Source organism: Culex quinquefasciatus, chromosome 2 (assembly GCF_015732765.1).
Source record: "Culex quinquefasciatus strain JHB chromosome 2, VPISU_Cqui_1.0_pri_paternal, whole genome shotgun sequence".
NCBI lineage: Eukaryota > Metazoa > Arthropoda > Insecta > Diptera > Culicidae > Culex > Culex quinquefasciatus.
Window position 1 is genome coordinate 190092543 of NC_051862.1, and position 17697 is coordinate 190110239.

At 40.8% G+C, this 17697-nt stretch overlaps 1 protein-coding gene across 4 annotated transcripts in view; it reads right to left on the reverse strand.

The window, feature by feature from the left end:
• Positions 1–17697, reverse strand: part of LOC6053907 (protein bark beetle) — a 47288-nt gene that overhangs the window by 4134 nt on the left and 25457 nt on the right. For all 4 annotated transcript variants that reach the window (XM_038255528.1, XM_038255526.1, XM_038255527.1 and 1 more), the window contains exons 3-6: positions 8931–9106; positions 2642–8871; positions 2367–2578; positions 1953–2308 (exon numbers count right to left, since the gene is read on the reverse strand). In XM_038255528.1, coding sequence (XP_038111456.1) covers positions 1953–2308; positions 2367–2578; positions 2642–8871; positions 8931–9106 — 6974 coding nt within the window. The remainder of the gene's footprint in view (positions 1–1952; positions 2309–2366; positions 2579–2641; positions 8872–8930; positions 9107–17697) is intronic.

Below are 17697 nucleotides of genomic sequence, written 5' to 3' on the forward strand. Positions count from 1 at the left end.
ATCATTTCAATAGCCATTCCAGAAACAAAATAGTTTAAAAGAGCAGTTCTCTAGGATTTCGGTCATTCGATTTTTTTTGTATTTTTTAATCCGACTGAAACTTTTTTGGTGCCTTCGGTATGCCCAAAGAAGCCATTTTGCATCATTAGTTTATCCATATAATTTTCCATACAAATTTGGCAGCTGTCCATACAAAAATGATGTATGAAAATTCAAAATCTGTATCTTTTGAAGGAATTTTTGATCGATTTGGTGTCTTCGGCAAAGTTGTAGGTATGGATACGGACTACACTAGAAAAAAATAATACACGGTAAAAAAAATTTGGTGATTTTTTTATTTAACTTTTTGTCACTAAAACTTGATTTACAAAAAAACACTATTTTTAATTTTTTTTATTTTTTGATATGTTTTAGAGGACATAAAATGCCAACTTTTCAGAAATTTCCAGGTTGTGCAAAAAATCATTGACCGAGTTATGAATTTTTTAATCAATACTGATTTTTTCAAAAAATCGAAATTTTGGTCGTAAAAATTTTTTAACTTCATTTTTCGATGTAAAATTAAATTTGCAATCAAAAAGTAATTTAGTGAAATTTTGATAAAGTGCACCGTTTTCAAGTTATAGCCATATTTAAGTGACTTTTTTGAAAATAGTCGCAGTTTTTCATTTTTTAAAATTAGTGCACATGTTTGCCCAGTTTTGAAAAAAATATTTTTGAAAAGCTGAGAAAATTCTCTATATTTTGCTTATTCGGACTTTGTTGATGCGACCTTTAGTTGCTGAGATATTGCAATGCAAAGGTTTAAAAACAGGAAAATTGATGATTTCTAAGTCTCACCCAAACAACCCACCATTTTCTATCGTCAATATCTTAGCAACTAATGGTCCGATTTTCAATGTTAATATATGAAACATTTGTGAAATTTTCGATCTTTTCGAAAAAATATTTTCAAAATTTTCAAATCAAGACTAACATTTCAAAAGGCCAAACATTCAATATTACGCCCTTTTAAAATGTTAGTCTTGATTTGAAAATTTTGAAAATATTTTTTCGAAAAGATCGGAAAATTTCACAATTGTTTCATATATTAACATTGAAAATCGGACCATTAGTTGCTGAGATATTGACGATAGAAAATGGTGGGTTGTTTGGGTGAAACTTAGAAAACATCAATTTTCCTGTTTTTAAACCTTTGCATTGCAATATCTCAGCAACTAAAGGTCGTATCAACAAAGTCCGAATAAGCAAAATATAGAGAATTTTCTCAGCTTTTCAAAAATATTTTTCAAAACTGGGCAAAATGTGCACTAATTTTAAAATAAAAACTGCGACTATTTTCAAAAAGTCACTTAAATATGGCTATAACTTGAAAACGGTGCACTTTATCAAAATTTCACTAAAGTACTTTTGATTGCAAATTTGATTTTACATCGAAAATGAAGTTGAAAAAATTTACGACCAAAATTTCGATTTTTGAAAAATCAGTATTGATTAAAAAATTCATAACTCGGTCAATGAATTTTTGCACAACCTGGAAATTTCTGAAAAGTTGGCATTTTATGTCCTCTAAAACATATCAAAAAAAAAAAATAAAAATAGTGTTTTTTTGTAAATCAAGTTTTAGTGATAAAAAAATAAAAAAATCACCAAATTTTTTACCGTGTTCCATTTTCCAGTGTAGTCCGTATCCATACCTACAACTTTGCCGAAGACACCAAATCGATCAAAAAATTCCTCCAAAAGATACAGATTTTTGAATTTTCGTACATCATTTTTGTATGGACAGCTGCCAAATTTGTATGGAAAATTATATGGACAAACTTATGATGCAAAATGGCTTCTTTGGGCATACCAAAGGCACCAAAAAAGTTTCAGCCGGATTAAAAAATACAAAAATTAAAATTGAAGAAAAAAGACCGATTTCGTAGAGAATTGCTCAAAAATCTTACTCATAAAATCCATTGTGCGACGTAGTCTGATAGATCGGCAGCCGAACTCGATCGAACCCGGACACCTCAATGATCCGACCTCCCTTATTACTGTGCACGTAATTGTAGCTGAAATTGGACACGACTTGCCGCAGAACAACCACATCCCGGTAGCCGGCATCGTTCTGCGTGATGTAGTTGTTGTGGATCGTAACCTCCTGGTACGGCGAAGACTGACGACCCTCGACGTACACCGACGGCCGGTTGCGATTCTTGACGAACAAATTGTTATGGATCCAACCGCGCAGTGACGTAGCGGATCCTCGCGAGTCGGCCCGTATCGAAAGTCCACCCTGGTTCTCCTTCATAAGATTGTTCTGAAAATGGTCACTAATCAGCATTACAATACTAAAACCTCATATGAGTTCAAATTACCCTAAAATACAGCGACTGCATATTTTGCACGTCCGCTCGTATGGTACTATCACACGACGAGAAGTTCCCGTACAGCTGGCGGCAATTTCGTACGAAGCGATTCCGCTCCATGGTCAACACGGGGGAAACTTCACCGACCGTGGCGTAAAGTATGGCACCTCCCACGCAATCTTGAATTTCCGAGTTGGAGATGTTGTGCTGTGCATCGCGATCTACAAGAGAAATATATGTCATGAAAATCACGTGTCCCTAAATCATCATTAAATTTTACTCACTGAATCCAAGAGCGGAGATCGGTAGCGTGACAACCTCGGCGATGAACCCATGCCGTGCCGGAGCACCACTTGCAATCAACCGAACGCTCAGCGCCGGTTCCTCCGTCTTGAACAGTCGCTTCTGGTTGTCCGAATCGGCATCGACCACGCCAATAACCTTGGCCGAAACGTTGTAAATGTCACCGTCGAGCAGTTGGATCATGTCCCGTCGTCCGTACTCCTTCGAGTGGTTGAACAAATTTGACTGTAGCAGCCGGAATCCCAGCGGCTTCACGCGGTACGCACTCTTGAAGATCTTGACGCAGTTTACCGGGTTATTGTCGTACTTGTAGTACACGAGCACTCGCTCCTCCAAGGTGATCTCCTTGTTGGTGTCGCAGATATCGATCATCGAGAACAAGTTGTACGGCAGATCCAGATCCTTCAACGGACTGTAGCTGGACTCATGACTCTCTCGACCTTCTCCAGTCAGTGAAATTGCGTTGATTCCCTGACCCAGTGCTCGGTAAATGTTCAGGAAGTTCAAATGAATCGCGTCACTTGGTGAAACAAGATTCACCGCGTGGTGAGCGCTCTCCTTAATCGACACGAAACTGATCATGGGATTCTTGAAGATGGTCTGCACCGCTGGAGACTTCTCCCCGTGCAGCATACCCGCTCGCTCGATCTTCACAAATTCCATCACACTCTCAACGGGCTTGGCTGTAGAATGTGTAACCGCGTCGTGAATTCTATGTTCGTACAAGCTTGTTTCAAAGTCCTGATTCGCAAAACGGACTCCTCCCCAGTAGTTTCGCTGTTCCGGCTCTCCATTACAGCTTATGAATACAAAGTCCGAATCCCACTGGCACTCGTGACGTCTTCCGTACAGTTGACCATTCAGCCGTTCCGGGCATTCCTCCAGTCTCAACTCATCGCCGTGGCACTCCATCGGCTCAACCCAGGACCAAATCCGCGTCAACGAGTTTGTGTGGAACTCAATCCGACGATCGTGCCCGAAGAAGACGTCCAACGGATCATATCCCAACTCGCGGCACACCACCTGAGCGTTACGTTCGGTGAAGCGACGATCGCAAATCGGTATCCACTGAAGCGTAGTGTGGTTGTAATACTCCAGGAATCCTTCCCGAATTTTATCGTTCTCTCGATCGCTTCCGGAACAGTTTCTGTTTGCGCAAAGTCGAATCGAGTCATAGTTGACCATATTTTCTAGCGATCGCTCGACGCGGTTTATCTGCTCCGAGTTGTTCTCGACCGGTTTCATGATGATCTCTCCATCGCGGGTACCTCGTGCCACCAGTGTTCCCAACGCAAGAATTCCTACATTCGGAGTAAACTCCATCACCACTCCGGGGAAAATATTCAGCGTGACTCCGGGCATGATCGTGATGTCCGCCTTGATCACGTACGGTTGCTCTCGCCGGTAGATTGAAAGATCTTCCAATATTTTACCCCCCAAGTTGTCCAAATCAACGGTCCTATTTCTACCGATCGAAATCGAAGTACTTCCGTCGATACTGTCCTCGATCAGGTACGGCCGAAACTGTGCCTCAGCATGGTTGTTCCAATCGTCAAAATCGAATATCCTCCGTCGAATGTGCTCCTCGTCTTGCGATCCCCACCAGTTCTCCCTCACATCCAGATAATTGTTCAATCGCGCCGATTTGATACCAGCAATCAGATCGTAGTCCTGATCGTTATTCGAGATAACATTGCGATATATCTGCACCTTCTGCACTCCACCAAACCCAATAACACACGTGGGATCTTTTGCGTTTCCACGATCACCCCGAATGAAGTTGCGCATTTCCGATCGCGTCGAGGTCACCTTTTCGTTACTCTCAATGTGATTGAACGCGAAAATTGCCGGAATCTCCCCCAGAATTTCACTCTGGCTGTCCGACCGGAACTCCACCAAGTACTTTCCGGAGTTTTTAACGATCCGATTGTTGTCGATTCGCAGCTTCTTCTCCATTCCTTTGAATCCGATCAGTCCGTGAGCACACACGTTGTCCATAAAGATGTTGGACGAAATGTTCACAGCCGCGTAGTGACCGTCGATGACCACTCCAAACCGCCTGTTTCGAACCCAAGTGTCGTTACCGAGAAACACCGAATGGGTGAAATTTTCGTTGTACTGCCACACGTACGGCAGGCTCAGCTCCAAACCACCGAACGAGTTGCTCTCCACGGTAGTGTCCTGCAGTACGTAGTGGAACAGGTTGTTGGACGATCGTAGGTCCTTCGAAAATTGCCTGATACCTCGTCCGTTGTCGCGGATCAAACTGTTGTTGACGTGGATCGTAATCTCGGAAATGTTACTCTCGTGAACATCCCAAAACGGTGAATTGATGAAAATGGCCTCTTCGCGATTGTGACTGATTTCGCAGTTTAGTAACTTGATGGATTCGTTGGCCTTACGAAGGTAGTGCTCACTCTGTTCGCCGAGATATCGATTGTAGTACGTTCCGGTGATGCCACGGAAGTTTCGCTGAATTTTGGTCGATGTTATTTGTAGCGTTGGTACCGGACCACGAACGATTCGGTTGTAAATGTTTTGAACTGGTGCTTGAATAGATCGTAACACGATTACAGCTCCGCCGAGAGCGTTGCTGCCACTTTTGTAGTGAAGAATCGCACCGTAACTGCTGGTGGTGAGCGGGAAAACTGAGATATCTCGTTTGATTTGCCACACATCCGATGCGGTGCTACCCGCCAGCGAATCGTAGATCCAGATATTTTCCGTAGAACGATTCTCGATTGGATTAAGCAACTGGAAGCCGATCACGTATCCTGGCTGGCAGCGAATAGTGATGGTCTTTTCAACGGGATCGTCCTTCACGGGGAGAGTTATTATGTGCTTTATCTGCCACTGGTCGATGTCGATATTGTGAGAGTCCCGAGGTAGCATGACCGGTCGGTAATCCGAGTCATCCACGTTAAAGTCCGGAACCATGTTGAACCAACTCGTGATTTCTCGCTGCTCCATTGCCGACAGCACAGAATCGTGAGTGATTCCAGATCCCCGATTGTCTTTGATAATACTGCCTTGAATCTTAAGACCTAACTGTTTAATACTGATTCCATTTCCCCTGTTGGCTGCAAACTCCGAATTCCGTATATTGTTCACTGACGATCCTGCGTAAATATCCGAATAGATCACTCCCAGTCCATCTTGGAGATTTTCAACCACTCTTATGCTATCCAAATTATGTCGAGACAAATCCATTTGAAGAGCTGGTTTGAACTCGTTGGTCATGTAGTCAAACAACCCAGCCTTCTCAATTGTCACGTATTGCAGATCAGCCCGCTCAGCCAACACACCAAATCGTAGTCCAGCCCAAGCTCCCTCGTAGCACCGAACACCAACGTCATTCTCATGATTACAAGAATTTTCAAATTCGCCCTGAGAGGCTCGTTCTGCTCGACACTGAGTAATGTCGATGTCATGTTCCGTGCATCGAACATGCGATAGCAGCACATCTTCACTCGTTCCGGCTCCAGGAACTTCCGATCTTAGCAGCCGCCAATCCCTCGGATTCAACGCCAATCCCAGCTGATGACACACCAATGCAGCATTGATCATGGTCCATCCGTAGTCACAAACCGTTCCCCACCGTCCATCGGTGTACACTTGCAGTCGTCCCTCGTGGTCGGTCAAACCGCCAACCAATCGCACTGGAACCTTCGGAGTTGACGACTCCGACGTGCCCAAATCTATGATCGACTCCGTCTCGATATCCATCGCCATATCAGGATCCATGATGATCGCCTCGGTCGTATCGTTCTCCATCATGACCGCCTCCCGTTTCAGCGTAAACAAAATATCGTCCGGCTTGCGACCGCGTGCCTCCAGCTTACCCGTCACCATCATCCCCACGCTCGGAGCAAAGTTCAGCGTCACTCCCGAGTTCAGGATGAGCTTGCCACCCGGACGCACGTTGATGTCTCGTTCTACGGTGTAGCTTCCCGCGGGTAGAATCTCCTGACCGTCGACTTCTCCACCGATCCGGTCACTTCCGTCTTTGAAGAAGAACGGCACAAACTTGGCGTACTGTGCGATCGTTTGCGCACCAGGGTTGGAGTGATGCAGCAGGTACGGGAAGTACTCGATCTTTGCTAGATCGTAGCGATCTTTTCGATGGAACAGCCGCTCGTAGATCTTTTCTTCGTCCTGGTAGCCGAGCCAGTTGTAGGTAACGTTCAGCGCTTTGCTCTGATCGGACAGTTGGGAACCGACTTCGTAACTTGATTCGTAGTTGGAGATTATGTTACGGAACACGTCCACGTTGTTGGATGAGATCACCACTGGAGCTGCGACGCGTGATCTTGGGTTAAGGCGACCTTCTCCGCCTAACCCTTCGCCTTCGTCTTCCAGGGGGCCGAAAGCTTCCTTGATTTTGTTGTTTTTGACAAAGTTACGAGTGAATAAGAGCCACTGAATTTTACTGTCGGTGTTTGGGGATAGTCCCAGTGAAACCACGTAGATTCCTTTGTTGTACATGAAGTGGTTGTGCTGGACGATGAGGCGAACCGGAAGGTGTCGGAACTCTTCCCATGGTTTGTTCCTTGCAAGTAATGCTCCGTATTTTCCCTTGAGGAATTGATTATATTCTATCTTTCCTTCCAGATTTAGTATTGGGCTGATTACGATTGCTATTTTGTTCGAGTGCTCAAAGTTATTGTGTCCAATTTGTAGATGAAGTTTACGATTTTCCTCTGTTTCGAACCAACACGATTGTATATCGATCGCGTTGCTTGTGCTATCGTTGAACATGTTCCCGGTGATGTTGACCCACGAGTCTCCACAGTAGTTGCCGTGCAACACTCCAATCTCCAAGTTCTGCACAACATTAGAATATTCGATGGTGGTAGTTTGATTGAACTCCACAAACTCGCGCCGATCTTTGGTGGTTTGGTTCAGCCAAACCGCAAACCCATAGCCGCGATTCGAGCTCAATGAACTTCGCGAAATGTTGCGACTGCCGCCGTAGTACGTAATGTTGATTCCGTCTCCGACGTTGAACGCAATTTTCGAATCCGTAACGTTCACATCTCCGGCCCCACTGGTGACGTGCAGACCTGCGACGTGCCTATTGTTTGCGATCGTCGAGGCGTGAACGTGAACCTGCGAGCGCAGGTTGTCGATGGCAATACCGCGACCTCCGTTGTCTTCGATCGTGGACTGGGTTACGTTGAGGTCGTAGGCCTTCGTTACGCCGGAGATTACTCGAAATTGCGCCAGAACGCGACTTCGCGGTTCGGCTTCGAACTTGATGAACATCTTTTCCCGGGTGCTGGTGATACTTTGGGGCCGGGTGGAGTTGCGGATGTTCCAGCTCGCTAGGAGGCGATCGTTCTCGGACATGCCGTCGAAGATCTGGATCGTGGCGCTTTCATTGCGCGTCATTTCAAAGTAGACAAAGTGCAGCGTTAGGACGTACCCGTTGGCGGTTGTCAGTGATTGTGCGCATTTCTTTTGGGAGAGGGCGAATTGGGATTGCTCGAAGGATAACTGAAGGGGATACGTCTGCCACTGGGTGGTCGTGAGTGTACAGAAATCGTACACCTTACTTCTATCAACTCGTTCATCTGGGCGTAGATCGTGTCCAACGTAGCGAATACCATCGGCACCATTTTCACTGACAGTTACACCATTCAACAGTGCAGATCCATAACTTGAGTTGACGAAGATTCCGAAACCTCTACTCCTTCGTACAGTGACGTCTTTGAAGCTGAACGCTGCTTCGTGCTTGGTAACGTTAATACCGGTGAACGAGGAATGATCGATCGTTACTCGGTCCAATATTGGAGGTACGCCAATCACAGCGATCGCTGCCTCAACACTTCCACCCCTTCCAGTTCCAGCTCGTATGATCTCCACGTTCCTCAGCTCCGACAGCGATATAAAGTCGTAGAGGATGTTGTTATGATCGAGAGTTTCCTTGCTTTCAGCACTCTCAAACCGAATCCCTCTCCAGTGGGGCGTCACCTTATCAAACAGTGGCAAACACTGGATTCCAACGTCGCTATGGTAGTCGCACACTCCGGATCCAACCTGAATGCTCCCGCGGGCGCAATCAAACAGCGATCCTTCTGTTCCACTACACTTTGGTTCTTCATACAGCAAACGCGGCTCGTAATTCTGAATTCGATCCATCCAGTTCCAGAAGCGACCTCCCTTGTATCCCATCTGCCGACAGGTCGTCTCGTAGTCCGCGATGGTCCAACTAAAAGAAGATTCAGTATTAACTAAACACCTCGTAACCAACAACCCCCGCAAACTTACTTCTTCGAGTTGGTACACACCGATCGCCACTTGCCCCGGTTCAGCAGCTGCAGCCGACCCGCCAGCGGACTTGGCCCGTCAACCAGCCTTGCGCCCACCTCCCTCGGATCGGACACCAGATCCTTGTAGCCCGAGTTGGGCATCGACGTGAAGGTAATCTTGTGGTCCGGAGATCCCTGAAGGAAAAAGAAGCAAACAACAAATTTTCAGCAAATCAGTGCCGGCTCATAACTGCTGGGGCGTGACGAAAGGGTAAAAGTTGGCCGCAAATCAGCGCTGTGAGGTGCGCGAAAATCGAAAGCACTTGGCGGTGAAGCCGAGTAACCGACTTGCGGGAGGAGCTCACGGTGATCAGCATGATGAGCGTAGCGAAATTGAAAAGGTGGTATTGCTGGAAAATGCTGATGGGGTGTGCGGAAAATGGCAGGGAAGGGGTTGTTGAAATTGTTGCAATTTATGGTGTTGAGGTGTGATGATTTTTCCCTGTTAGGATGGTATTTGCTAGTTTGTTTACATTCAGAAGAATAATTTATAATGATTTTTATTTTTCAAGAATTCTATTCAGTACTTTTGTAAGTAAAACTATCTGTTAGCAATTCAATTTTAAAATTATATTTATCGGAGAAAGTTTAAAGAACAGCTGGTTGACACAAACCTAACTAAATCCATCGAAAATAATGTTCATCTTTGGAAAGATACCTGTTCTATAACAACTCAAATTCGTTGACAACTTCTACTGGTTAGCAATTACTCAGTTAAGCTTAGTATGCTTCCAAAGTGAATATCACCCTTAGCAGCCCTAGTACAAATTGACTCACCTCCACACCTCTCAGCATGGAACATGAGCCAACCACAAAACATTCCTCCCATCTCTGATCACGCAACCCTGAACTAACGGCAGCCCGAGGTCTTGTACGGCGGGCCACACCTTTTCACGATGTTTTTTTTTCCTTTCTTTTCTATAGCAGAAATGATAGTGAAAATTTTGCTCATGGTATTTCACAACAGTAGTAAGTGAAACTTCAAACATGACGCGGCATTTCTCGCGTGCAAGAATCTCAAGAAACAGTCGCAAGATTCGTTTTCTAGCAAACTATTCAAGAAACAGTCGCAAGATTCGTTTTCTAGCAAACTATTCAAACAAGAGATGAATCATGATCAGCCGTGAATGAATTTCATCACCGTTTCTGAACGCGTTTTATCTAGATCGAACTTCGGACGCGACTCGGCAGAGTGTCGTCATTTTTCAATTGACCTTCCGCGACCTGGTTTTACTCGGAATCTCTCGACACTTGGTGCGTCTCATCAACGCCAACCTCGAGAACCGCGTACGCGTATTAGCACAGTTGCTCCCGTTAATTGGCGCAGTTCAGCACGAGCAATCTTCTTAATTAATTTAACAAAAGTGCCCTAACCTTTCGCTCGTTTGTGCGAGACCGGGCGGATGTTTTCTACCCCCCCTTTTCGTATGACAATAAATTGTGTTTGGCTGGCTGGTGTTTTATGAATGAAACTGGACGCGGTTTGTGTCACGCGAGAAGGCTATTCACCTGCGCTGGACATGTGACGTTCTACATTGCATGGAGAATGTACTCTGGAGATACTGCGCCAGTGGTTCCCGCAGTACCTCAAAGTTCTATTTTGGAGTGCTGAAAGGTTCAACTTCACGAGATCTAAAAGTCGTTTTTTTTTCGACACTATTTAAAAGTGTTATTAGGAATCGCAAAAATATTGTATTCAACTCGTTGCAAAACTCGATTTTTACACCACTTGTCGTTATTATTTAACTCAGCAGAGTCTTGTTGGGCAAATGTACGACTCGTGCTGAAAACATCATAATTGAATTGAAAACAAAGTCTAGGAACCACTGCTCCGTAGTTTTTCGTATTTACATCTGAATAAAACACGACACTGTGTTACAATAAAAGCTAGAGGGCGATTTTCATTGCGTGATCACAATCATTAAAACGTCACTCGTAGTGCAGAAACGGGGATAGCTGACCGGTTCTATAAAGAGACAATTTTTGCTGTATTCGTCATCGTGTGTTGGGTGACCTAAGCCCAGTGACGTGATTCAGACTTGATTCAAGTGTCTACCAGTTACACGCAATGCAAACTCAATCGACGGAAGTCGTTTTCATGGGGATGATCTTTGTTTGTGTACAAAATCGGTAATCTGGAAACAAACAAAGTAACCTACATCAACATCCCCCCTCAAATCCCCCACCCAGCATGTTCAGCTAGCCAACGCGCACTAATTAGATTAACCCTCTTGACCCAGTTTGACACTCAATTAGTCCGCTTGTTGCCCCAATTTGACCTAGCAGTGGTGTCGACTTTAGTCACACCCGAACAGATTTCGTAAGCAGCTCTAATGAAATTCGATGCGTACGCACCAACTATTACTGTAGCTCGGTACACTGGCATTCTCCAAGAATTAGCCGATGGCCGTTTTCATGCGACTTTGCGGATGCGCACGGACAAAGGCGTGGTGAAATGGTTCTTCAATGAGTTAATTTTTATAAATTTTAATTTTATCAAACGCTTTTCATCGCACGCGCGCTGCAGCAGGCAATCATCAGCGCAGTACACCGTAATTTGCCGCGAGTGACTTGCGGTTCGTTCATCTGCAGCAAACCGTGTTCCGCTAGTAGAGAGTCGTTTGAGGGTGGTTCTTTTAGTCAATTTGGTTTATATGATTGATTCTTGTGTTAATTTTGAAGATTGTTTACCAATTATAATTTTAAGAATTAAACATAAAACATATCAAACTAATCAAACAATGTTGTTATATAGATCCTTCCACTTATTTTATATGCATTTGCAAGGAATTTTTAATTTAATCACAGCTAAACATGAAGCTTCCAGCAAGATGGACAAACCTATAGTTATTTTTTTGTCAGGCAATGTTTAAAATTTTCCAAACAATAAACTACTGAAATGTTAGTATGGAATTGATTTATGAAACCAATTTGAACTTAAAAAGATTGTGAAATTCGATACAACCATGTTGATACTTAATGTTCATTTAATTAAAAAAATCATTAAAAAAGTCAGGCCAGAAAAATGAAATACACAAACACAAAATTGAAAAAAAAGTCTTTGAACAAATGTAACTTATGTAAGAAAACATTTGACGAGGTGGATGGTTATCAAAATGTTAACTTAAGTTCAAATTTCTAACTAATTGAAAAAAAAAAACAAAGATTTTCGCTTTTCTATAATCTGCGTTCCTTCAAATTATTTTTGTCAAGTCTCAAAGGATACCATCAAAATAGAATGCTTTGAAAAAAAAATCTAATGTTACATCAAATTCATCAAAGAAAATATTGTTTCCATTGCAATTTTTTTTTTCTTATGATGAATTGTTTATTTTTTTTTCTAAAGAGCATTTTTTATATAAATTAGAAAATACGTAAAGTTACCTTCCAATGAGCAACTCTCTACGAAATCGGCCGATTTCGACCATTTTTATTTTTTGTATTTTTTTTATTTGGCTCAAACTTTGTGGGGGCCTTCCCTATGACCAAAGAAGTTATTTTGTGTCATTGGTTCACCCATACAATTTTGGCTGCTATCCATACAAAAATGATACGTAAATATTCAAACAGCTGTAACTTTTGAGTGAATTATCTGATCAAGTTGGTGTCTTTGGCAAAGTTGTAGGACGTAATTATTTTTTGCAGATTTTTTAATCAACTTTTTTTATAATAACTCAATTTCCCAAAAAACATATGTTTTGATTTTCGAGATTTTTTTTATATGTTTTAGGGGACATAAATTCGCAACTTTTGAACTAAAAAAAAACATGGTCAAAAAATCTGCCGCCGAGTAATACATTTTTGAAAAAATAATGATTTAAAAAACAATCGAAATTTCATGCTATAAAAAAAATTGACGATTTTTTTTAGTTTTCAAAAATAGTGACCATGAGTGACCATTTCTAAAAATATTTTTTTTAAAGTTCAGAAAATTTACTATAAAATTGTCTAAGAGACATTGAAGATTGGACCTCTGGTTGCTGAGATACAGCGGCGAAATAGAAACAGGAAAATTGAAGTATTCGAACTCTCACCCAAACAGGCCCACCATTTTCTAATGTCAATATCTCAGCAATTAATGGTCCGATTTTCAACGTTAAAACATGAAACTTTCGTTAAATTTTCCGATCTTTTCGAAAAAAAATATTTTGAAAATCTCGAAAATAAAAAAAAAAGTTGATTAAAAATCTGCAAAAAAAATCCTTGTACAGTATGGCCCATAAAAAACGAGACATGTGCATTTTTTCACCGAAAAATTGTTCCAATGTATATGTAAATGTATTTAACAAACTTGTTTTCTTATGTATCATGGTGATAGTTTGGTATGTTTTGAAGATATTTTCATGACAGTTTTTGCAGTTCGCCAGTTTTGGATATTGGTGGGCTACAATAATGGATGTATTTTTGGTACAAATTTTACCTAAATTCCATACCTTATATCTTCTAAACGAAACATGTTAAAATATCCAACCCTTTGTCCAAAGCATCGTTAGAAGTCCCTCTTAAATACGCCCAATCGAAAAAGTTCATAAATTTTGATAGAATCAGTCATTTTTGAGGAAAATGCCATTTGGGTTATCATCTTGAGTGATTCGGTCAAAATAAATTAATAACTTAAAACATATGACGAATGGCTTTAAAGAGTGCCCAACGGCTCTATACTGTTAAAAGTCATATCAGGGCATCTGTTAGAGTCAATTACCATCATTTGTTGAATTATTTTTTCCCTTTGAATCATTGCAGGCTCCAAAAACTCCTAAAAAATGAAGCATTTTCAGAATCGGGATATTTTTGAAAAGATCACTGTTTTAGTATAACTGGTAAATAGAATGTGTAAAATTCGATGAAACTAATGTGACAGGTCTCAAAAACAGTAACCTTGGAGGCTGTTTACTTTTTAATCCATACAAAAATTCAGAGGTGGCTCTTCAGAACGACCAACATAGAAAAGTCATTTTTCTTTTATATGGCCTGGGCTGGGAGCAAATTGGAGAATTTTAAGTTTAAATGTGTTGTGACATTTTTTAAAGCTAAAGAAAAGGTTTTCAATACATTATTCGTTTGTTTGGATCCCATTTAACATGTACACATGCTACATACATCGTAAATAGTCAAAACAGGGCCGATTTTCACCAAATAACAATGTCGCATTTTTTATGGGCCATACTGTACCTATTTTTTTCTCAATTGTCCTCAAGAATACCTACAACTTTGCCGAAGACGCCGCGGCATAAAAGTCCCTTTGGCACCAAATTTCTATCTCATCACCGTTTCAGGCTGCAAATTATTGAAAAACACCTCTTTTTTCACATGTTCCAAAATGGAAGGGGTCGTACCACCCCTCCGTCACGAGATATAAAAAAACGGACCTCGGATTCGTGATCAGAGACAAAAGTTACCCCTTACGACAAAGTTTCACACAAATCGAAGAGGGGTCGGGGCAACTGTTGTGTGAGTTGGCGGAGAATTACCATCTCGTTGTAACCGGTTTATCAACATGGTGTGTTTTTGTACATTAATTTACTATTTTATTTGCTTCTAATCAAAAAGCTAAAAATAACATAAAAATAAAAAAAAACGTTGAAAAACTTGCACGATCAATTGTATTACATTGAATGACGTTAATTTTTGCTTTAAGATAAATAACATATTTTCATTATAAATTTTCAAAATGCTGTCAGTAATTTTAACTAACTATTATAATGAAATATTTGTTATACTTTTTGTTTTAAAATTTAGATAATCATGCTAAAAAAATTGTTTGTTTTTTTTCCTTTCTCCTCCACCCCCTTAAATTTGACCAGGAAGGACTTAAAAATTCTAGATAATTTGGAACAGCCTAATTATACATTATTAAATAAAATGAATAATTCAATTATAACAATTATTGTTAATAATTATAAAATTCTTTGTATAGAACCAAAAGCTAAAGCATTTTTGTTACATGCTTGTTGTTATGAAGATATGACTTTTTCTTTTTAAATGTGGCTTTCACGAAAATCGACGAAAAACCACCCTTTTTGGGAAAAGAGCAGCCTAATTTCCAAACAAAAAAAACTTGGATCTTATTATTTTGGCCAAGGAACTCCCATGCAAAATTTGAACCAAATATGTTTGATTTGGATCCTTCCTGTTTGACGTGGAATGGCTGTATAATTTCATTTTTAAAGAAGATATTAAAGAATGGTTGGTTGTGTTTTCGCATCTGCTCCAACCTTCCATCGGATGAGGAAGTAAAATGTCGGTCCCGGCCTTGGTTGTTAGGCCGTTAAGTCATTCCAGGTGTAGGAGTCGTCTCCATGCCATAAGTACAAACAACACACCAAACCAAGCCTACTCCGGTGGAATCGCTGGCGGCGGTTGGACTCGCAATCCAAAGGTCGTCAGTTCAAACACTGGGGTGGAAGGTTCCTTGGAGTAAAAGAGGTTTGGGTGCCCTCCCCATTCAAGCCTTCGGACTCCTAGGTTCGAGCAGAAACTTGCAATAGAGACCACAAAAGACCCGGGGGTCGTTAATGTGGATGGTTTGATTTTTTTTTTTTGTTGTGTTTTCAAATCTATCTTGACATAAAATATGAGTTTTGTTTCAAATGAATAGAACTTGAATCTGTCTATGATAAATATCTAAAACTGATTTTGTAAACGAACCTTTTTTCAACGAGCCACCCTTGCTCTTGATGTGAACAAGCACTGAAAAAATTCGCCCATAAATCAGAGCCGAACCACTTTCAAAGCTCACCTCTGGCAGGCCTGCCTCCCAGCAAATAAATAATCCAGCTCTCAGCTCTCAGCTGAGTTCGTTACAGCCGCTGCGTGAAGTCACTTTTTTATTCATACACACAATTTGAGCATAATTTGTTCCATGTTGGTGCGCGACGACGCCGGGGCTCATCCACGGAACGGTGGCGCTAGTGGCGTGCTGTTGCTTTTTTTTATATTTCTTGCAGAAGCAACAGTTGGTTGAAGGTAAAAGTTGGCAAAAGAAGTGAGAATGAAGTGCACATGCAAATTAGAAGTGTGGCAAAAACAGTTTATGGAACTTTTTATGGTGAGGCGAATGGTTTAAATTAGGTTTCTCTCCAATATCTTTTTTATTTCAGTTGATACATACGATTTAACCCAGAGAAAAACTACTCAGCAATTATGTGAGCTCTGAATCTGATCATTTAGCAAAATCTTCATAATTGAACAAATTTTAGGCAATTTTCCATTTAAAACGATCATCCACTCAAAACAGCACTGACTTTAAACTTGATCTCAACCATTCGTGTAATGCGCGGCGTTCAAGCCAGTGCTTGGATGAGTCAATTAAGGCTCATTCAAGACTGGCAGCAGCGCCACCAACCATCGTCTATGCGAGCCACCGACGACCGACACGGCAGGCAGGCAGGTGTGCAGGAAAATAACCCCAATTTGGTGCGAATGTGCGATACCCATCATCGCAAAACCGGTAATTAGACGTGTCGGTCGGGCTCGTCACTGACTGTGGCACGAGTCACCGGAATAGTTTTGGCAAACACAAATAGCTGGCGAGGGTGGTCAGGCATGCATAAAGCCGCTCTTGCAATTATGCCATGTTTTTTTGTTGTTGCTTTTTTCGGTTTTGGGACTTGCAGCGAAATTCGATGGTGGCCGGAAATAACTGCACCCTAAAGTAATTTAACACGTTGAATAGTATTCAGAAACTTTACTTTTTGGACATAAATGACAAGTTTTGATGACGATTTTCCAATTCTTTGTCAAGATATTTAAATCATCATAAATGAATTATTGGTGTATTCGTTCAATTGAACTAAATACGGGGTAATTTAAATTAAGTGTCAGAAATTTAAGATATTTTACCATATAAAATGCCTAATATTTCTTCTTTCCATGAGTTATTGCACATTTATTTTTAAAAAGAAGGTAATATTTCAACATAAAATGTTTCAACTTTCAGATTTACATTGTTCTTAGTATACTCATCCCCCAACATTGTTATTCCCGATTTCGTGAACACTGTTCACAATATCGTAAACTTTTTAACATAATTTCGAGAACAAGTTCATAATTCCATGTACCGTAAACCGGGGTGACTTTAATAGGATTTCAATTTGTTTTTGGAATATTTTCCAACAGGTAAGTTTTTTCTCAAGATTATTATTTTCAAAACATGCACTGGGATAGGCCACACAAAGTCCATGCACTATTATGGAAAAAAAATTAATAGTGTTTAGGAAAAAAGTTACGATAAAAATTCTAAGTTTAAACTCCGGGGTGACTTTGATAGTCATAGTTTTTCTTGTTAAAATCATATTTAAGATGTTAAAACTTTATTTGTTCGTTAAATGTACCATCACTAAAGTAGCTGATATGGTTTTTTAGAAAAAAAAAACAATGTTTATATTTTATAAACTAAGTTTCTAAGCTTTATAACAAAATACATATAAATGTTAGGTAATGTTGTTAAAAAAGTCGGAATTTGGCCTGAAATGTGTTAAAACTAGTTTTGTTTATAAAATTATTGATTTATATTGCATTTTATACTGAATTCGAAGCACGAATCAAAAGTTTTCACATCTTACCGGAAATTTGTTAAACTGAAATTGCCTATAAATTTGGATTTTTTTTGATTGTGTTTCAAAAACACATATTAATTCTTATTTACAAATTTATTTAACCTTCTCTTAGTGGAAAATTGTCCAAAAAATCCGAAAATGCATTCCGTTTTCCGATTCATGATCATG